Source organism: Octopus bimaculoides, chromosome 18, assembly GCF_046866305.1.
Source record: "Octopus bimaculoides isolate indiv1 chromosome 18, ASM4686630v1, whole genome shotgun sequence".
NCBI classification, from domain to species: domain Eukaryota; kingdom Metazoa; phylum Mollusca; class Cephalopoda; order Octopoda; family Octopodidae; genus Octopus; species Octopus bimaculoides.
Window position 1 is genome coordinate 36,018,139 of NC_142945.1, and position 7,656 is coordinate 36,025,794.

The 7,656-nt window shown below is 37.1% G+C and overlaps 1 protein-coding gene across 1 annotated transcript; it reads right to left on the bottom strand.

Moving 5' to 3' along the window:
- Positions 1-2,895: 2,895 nt before the first annotated feature.
- LOC106867950 (neuropeptide receptor npr-1) lies at positions 2,896-5,638 on the bottom strand. The gene has a single exon (XM_089365985.1). The coding sequence runs from the start codon at positions 5,636-5,638 to the stop codon at positions 4,484-4,486; it is 1,155 nt and encodes a 384-aa protein (XP_089222111.1). The 3' UTR covers positions 2,896-4,483.
- Positions 5,639-7,656: the final 2,018 nt, after the last annotated feature.

Consider the following 7,656-nt stretch of genomic DNA (forward strand, 5'->3'; position numbering starts at 1 on the left):
CGAACGTCAATGGACACAACTTTTTTCTTTGGACATCCCTCTCTAGGAAAATAAATAGGTAAGTAAAAAAGCATAAGGCGCATTCATAACTGTGTGGTTAAAAAGCTCGCATTTGTGTAACCACTCGGATTCTGGTTCAGCTCCACTGCGCGTCATCTTGGGCATGTGTCTTCTACTATAGTCCTGATCCAACCAGTTCGGTAAACGAAAACTGTGTGGAAGCCCATTGTATGTGTGTGTGTGTCTTTATATTTGGATTTGCCCTTGCCATCGCTTGACCTCCGGTACTGGTTTGTTTATGTCATCGTAAGTTAATGGTTCGGCCAAAGTGACAGGCTTCGAAAAAAAAATGTACCGGGGTCGATTTCTTTGACTGAACCCTTCATTGGCTGCAGTCCATGACTGAAACAAAGAAAAGATATAGAATAAAAGATAATTATTACAAAATTGGAATGAAAACAACAACCATTTCTGCAGCATTAGGCTAACGAGAAGTAAATCTGTCATTGAAGAGGTCGCTAATATCTTACTCCTGAGTTTTAACGTCTTTTACAATAACCGAGTGTAACAAAGCAATGTAGAGTAAAGTTTCCTAGTGCTAGCACTCATCAGAGCGCAGGTAGTTCATTTGAAACGATGAACTAAGAGCTGTGGTCCAGTTTAATATTCATCAAGTAATTCCTTTTTTATTTTTTTATTACTTACTTGTTTCAGTCATTTGACTGTGGCCATACTGGGGCATTGCCTTGAAGAAATTTTTTTTATCGAATGAATTGAGCCTAGTTTTTTTTTTTTTCGTTTCTTTTAAAGCCTGGTCTATCGGTCTATTTTGTTGAGCCGCTAGTATACGGAGACTTAAACACACCAGCACCGGTTGTCAAGCGGTAATAGGGAACAGATACAGACAGACACACACACACACACACACACACACACACACACACACACACACACACACACACACACACACACACACACACACACACGTACACACACACATATAGCGGGATTCTTCCATTTTTCGTCTATCGAATCCAGTTACTAAGTTTTTATTGGTACCGGACTATAAAAGACACTTGCGCAAGGTGTCACGAAGTGGGATTGAACATGGAGTCATATGGCTGCTCGCGCCTTCACTTCTCTACCCCTATATTTACATGGCTTTTTAAAACAAGTTTGAGTAGAGAACGTTATCGTCTTAAGTAATCTGAAATAGTTATATGGGATCGAACCTGAATGGCGGCCTCAATTACCATGGTCATCCATTTTTCTGCATGGTACCCCAATTTATAAGGGAGTTCAAATATGATTTAGTGATTTTCATACATATTTTTGGAAGAAACCATTAGCGACATAGTTGAAATAAAATGGACATCACCGAGATAGAAAATGGATTGAAATTTCAACACGCCCGGAGCATTCCTGTTTTTCTTCATGGGCCTACCAAATCAGAAATAAATATGTATAATTTCTTACGTTAAGACAAACTATAAGATGCGACAAGTTGATGTGATAATTGTACCGTTGTCATGGCTGTGTGATTAAGAAGATAATTTTTCAATCGTGTGCTTTCGGGTACAATCCCACTACGCGGCACCTTAAGTGTCTTCTACTGTAGCCCCGGACCGAGCAATGCCCGGGTGAATTTGGTAGCCGGGAACTGTGTGTAATCACATCGTATGTATGTATATACACACACATATATATATATATATATATATATATATATATATATATATATACATACGAGGGGATTCCACACAGTTTCCGGCAGATTCCACAGAAGCACGCACACACGTACACACATACATGTATAAATATATATATATATATATATATATATATATATATACAGATACACGTGTGTGTGTGTGTGCGCGCGTGCTTCTTTGTTTCCGTGTTTGTTGCACTTCTCACACTGCTTGACAGCCGGAGTTCGTTTGCATATATCTCTGTAAGCGAGGAGTTCGGCAAAAATGACCAATAGCATAAATACGAGTCCTATAAAAGAATGTTTTGGGAGCGATCTGTTCGTTCAAAATAAACCTTCAAGGCAGAGTCTCAGCATGTGGCTGCAGTCCAATGAGTGAAACAAGAAAACTAAAAAAGATAAGGAGACCCTTTCTTTCGTAAAGTGTAATGACAAGATCTTACTGGTAATAATTATTTGACACGACACAGAATGAAAGTAAAATTGACCCCCAGCATAAAGGAACCAAACAAAACACTGTTAGACAGTCAATTAGGAGTGATGCTACAGTTTATTTCTCTGCACCGTCTTATGAAAATATGGTGTCCGTAAATTACCTTTGCAATTTGGGTGTACATAATTGTAAAGATAATTTATGGACATCTATACTGTCTTACAAATAGTTCCAGCGGCGAAAAGCTTCATATTATTTGTATGCTACTCGTTCTAATTTTCACCAGCTCTTGAATCGATGAAAAGCAAACTTAACCTTGGTGGAATTTAAACTCAGGAGTTTATCTTTTACGTGTTTCAGTCAGTGGACGGCGGCCATGCTGGTTCACTGCGTTGAATGACTTAGTTGAATAAATCAACCTCATTGCTTATTTTGGGGCTTGGTATTTATTCGATCGCTTTCATTTTGCTGAACTGCTATGTCACAGGGGCGTCAACAAGCCAACACCAGTTGTCAAGTGATGGCAGAGACACACATTCAAGTAAAGGATAAAAGAAATATATTGTGGCAATTAGTTTTTTTTTTTACTCAGAGGGAGTTTCCATTATTCAACTCATTTTGTTATTAGCAATTAATTGGTTCGCAAGCATTGGAGGTTTAAAAATAGGTGACCTAAGCAGTTGTTGAACTTGAACTGAGAATTAGAAAAGTTTATGTTAAACGGAGCATCAAAACAAAAAGAAAAAACATGTTGAAAATTTTGACGTCAAATTTATTCTATGACCTCAATTTTGAGAAATAGAGAAATATACAAAATGCATAGCTTTTTTTTTTTTTTTGTTCTGTCACATTTATTCAATGTCATTGCAACGGGTTGACATTTGAAGTCAGTAGAAAATATGAACAAACTTGGGATTATTGTCAATATTGTACAAACTTGGTATAGAAGCTATGTCATCTCTCCACGCAGTGGGAGTAGCAATGGTTGTATCGGCTGTCAACGAAACTAGCAGAATAAAAGGTAACAAACACCCTTTAGACGGCAGTAGGCACTAAATCGTTTTTTCCTTTGTTGATCTTAAACCAGCAGTTTTGAGGTGGAGAAGGTCGATGTAATCGACCTTTTCCGATTGGTACTTATTTTATCGACTTCGAAAGGATGAAATGCAAAATCGATACTGCCGGAACTCGAACTCAGAACGTAAAACTGGAAGAAATGTCACTAGGCATTTTGTCCAGCGTGTTATCGTTTCTTAATTCTTTATTGCCCACAAGGGGCTAAACATAGAGGGGACAAACAAGGACGGACAAACGGATTAAGTCGATTACATCGACCCCAGTGCGTAACTGGTAGTTAATTTATCGACCCCGGAAGGATGAAAGGCAAAGTTGACCTCGGCGGAATTTGAACTCAGAACGTAACGACAGACGAAATACCGCTAAGCATTTCGCCCGGCGTGCTAACGTTTCTTTAGAAGGCACTAATGGTAGATATTATGTGATAGTTGGCAGCAGTAGTATATTATCTGAAAAGCGTCCGACAGGTGGCAGTAGCTATAGATAATACATCAACTGTCCAGTAGCTGGCAAAACACAAATCTCAAGATGTCGTATAAGAATGGTGTGTGTGATTAAATGTATGTGTGTGTATGTAATTTTTTTTTGTACACGTGTGCGCGTGTGTATGAGCGTAAAATAATTTCTGGATTTCAATCTGAAGGAGGATGAAATACCATTTTCCAGCTTTTGTACTGAATTGAAATGACCGTTCATATAAATATATATATATATATATATATATATATATATATATATATATATATATATATATATATATATATATACATATATATATATATATATATATATATATATATGGTATGTATGTATGCATGTATGTATGTTTCCTATTTCTTTATTGCCCACATGTATGCATGTATATATGTTTCCATTAATCAGTTCTGCCGGGTTATCCATTCTGTTTCCATTAAATAATGAATAGTTGATAATGCAATTTTTACAGAGGAAATTTTCCTGTTTCTGTTCTGTACCTGTTTTCTTTTTTTTTTTTAACAGAACATATAAAGGAATCGTTAATTCAAACTTTTGGTCCACAATCGAAGAAAAATCAAGCTAAAACCAATTCTATGAAACCAAATCTATGAAAGAACAACCACAGTTCTGTAAAAGATGAATAAGGAATTATAGATCTTTGTATGTAACGAACAGGGAAGTTCGTATTCCAGACGATCTGGAATGCCAAGATTTTTTCCGGTAATGAAGGCTGAACATTTATGAAGTGAAATTTGATGAATTTCGAAAATGTCAAATTTTTATTTTCATGGATTGTTTTTGCAGCAACACGCACCAAAAATGTTATCAAGTAAAATAAAAAGTTCTTTCCGAAAGCGGAGATTGAAAATACCATAAATAAATGGATTGATTGCATTGTTGAAGAAGTAAGAACGAAATGATAGATTGTAAAGAACGTCTCCTGTGGTGCCAAGTGAAGTTCGGAAGTCTTCGACGACAATTTTACATGTGACCATGACCAGATGAGGTAAATAGCTAACAATCCATAGTAATGTAATGAGAAACATAATAACAGTGGTCCTTGATACCCTCACTGAATTTGACTGTCGATGGTCGACTGGACTGCTCATGGGACGAGATATCTTCTGGCGGGACTGCTTGTGCAGCTTCAGGTCATCCTCCACATTGTCACTGCTGGAAGAAATAGCAGCAGACATACGGTCATTGGATGGATGCGTGAAAACTACTTTTTGCATTCTTCCTTGATTCTTCTTCTTCTTATGCCTCCACACATAAATTCCGATGAGAAAGTATAAAGTCATCAAAACCATAAATACAGCAAAACAGGTTACCAGTAGAGAACAGTAGTAGGCTAACGGATATATAGTGTCTTTTAAGCCTTCAGCAATTGAGCATTCTTCACCAATAATTCCACTGATACGTGTTGGGACTCTTTGTTTTCCAAAAACCAAAAATGCTGGTGTCGCTAACAATATTGACGAAAACACCAACACTGCTGACGCAACTTTAGCTGAACGACGCGAAAAATGTCTACCAAGTGGACGACAAACGCGTAAATATCTATCAACGGATATAACAAATATAATTAAAGCTGATGTGATTGTTCCCACAGCCACAATAAAACGTATCAGGCGACATGCTATGTCACTGTGAAAGGTCAAAGGGAATCGTAGACCGACGATTTCAACTGGCATAGAAATTAAACAACTGAGTAAATCACAAGCGCTAAGAACGGCTACAAACAAATTTGTCGCCGTTTTCTCCAATTTGCAGTAATATATGTAAGATACAGCGCTGTTTCCGATTGCTCCAAATAGCATAGAAATACCAACATAAAAAATTACAGGTAAATACGTGTCTGCTTTTTCAGCATTTAGCATTTCTAGGATATTGGCAGAGCCGTTAATACTACTGTTAATTGCCATTTTTATCGTATTCATTGACTTTAGAGAAATGAACTGCTTTTCCAACTTTTGAAGATGGCCTTTGGATTTTCATAGGGTTCTGGGATATTTTCTGAAAAGACAAAAGAAAATTGATTTATAAATATTGCAATTTTAAGAAGAAAGTTTACGTTTCTTATTGGAAGAATTAACAATCGATATCAGACACAGTTGAAGTTGTGATTATTATTATTATTATTATTAATATTATTATTATTATTATTATTATTATTATTATTATTATTATTATTATTATTATTATCATTATTATTATTATTAAGGCAATATTCAGAAAATTGATTTAATATTGGACATTTAACCGAGAGATCGGCAGTTCGTGTTCTGCTACGGAAACTACTCTACAAATTCACAACGACCCAAATCAATAAACTTTCATACAAAACTCCCAGCAAAAAAGAGACCCTCTATGTGGCCAATTAACCTGATAGAAGTATCAGCCAAATAATCCTCAAATCACAACCAACCGTCTTTTAAGAAAATGAAGGAAACATTTCGAAAATGTGTTTGATATTCGATACACATTGGATTATATAGTACCAAATACACTATGTGGGAAAAGAAAGACGTGACGATCTGCTCGATCGGCATGACTTTCACATAAATACCAATGCACCTAGCCAAGAAAGAAGATTCTACGAGTTCGCTTGACTGGCTAGAAATAGCAGCCAAATCACCCTCGTACGAAACTTTACTTTCCTTTATTCGCTATTATTTGTTATTTTTATTGGCTCGGAAGAAAGAACTACGCCCATAGCCTTTGCAGACCCTACCTCCAACCCAGACCGTTGAGATTGACATCGTTAATGTTCCTCTTAAAATGTACCGTTGATGATTACGGGAAGGAGAAACAAAAAGGGCAGGGAAAAAATTCCAGAGGGTCAACGTTTAGGGAGGAAGAAGTGGTTAAGTGGTTATTTCAGGGACAGAATGGGGACAAAATATGGGGAACGAAGAAAAAGAGAGCATAATTGTTGGGAAGTATCTGACTTGAGTGATACTAAAGCAGTCAGTTTTGGGGAGCAGAAGCCACACTAGTAATAGTTAAATACCTGCGTGAGTCTGTCAAGTGGTCTTTTAAGGATGGATCAAAGATTTTTCTTTGTGCATTGGCAGCACCGACCCAAATGCAGGATCAGTGCTTAAGTGGGTCTCATTTGAGTTTTGTAAAATGCTTAGAAGTAATTATGGATGAGGTATTGTGTGAATCCGCAGAAGGAAGACAATTCTTTATGATAGTTTTTGCTATGTTGAGGACGTATAATCACTAGAACTTCTTGTTGGTGAGTCCTCCTATTTGAACTTGAGAGACCATATTGCATGTTGTTTTCTTGATATGTTCTGTGATTGTGATTCATTGTTACAGGTCTATCTTTCTCACATCACGAAAGTCATTGAACGTATTATCAGAGGGACACAGATTCCATTCTAAGAAAATTGTGGAGTTGCTAAGTGATACCCAGCAACGATTCTGTCCAGAAACAGCTCCTACAGCATTATGACGGTGAATTTCAGAATTTAAAGAGCAACTCAATCACTCAAACATGGATGCCATACATATCGACTTTACGAAGACTTTCGCTAAAGTTGATCATGGAATATGCTACAAATTATTTGATCACTCCATAGAGGAAGGAAAAAGTAATTGTTACGAATGAGTTATTTTGTGCCCTTCTAGTCATTATTGGGTTGAGAGTGTACAGTTACCAGAAATCCCCAACGTTGGTGAGCCCTTGCATTTGAGGCGACCTTGAGGGATCTAGTAATTGTGTCTCTTTGTTGTTGAAGAATGCAAAATTGGCAAACATTGGCGGTTGCTCTCGAGGTTTCCATATATGGGGTCAGTACTAGTTTGGTATGTTCAATCTAGTTTCTTTGTCGATGACGTGTGCGCATGTGAAGGGTTAAGGAGAAATGGTGGGTGATACCATCTCCATACGTCGTGAGAGCCTTTTTGGAGAATGTGAGATGCTAGCATCTCACAGTTTAGGTAGGTG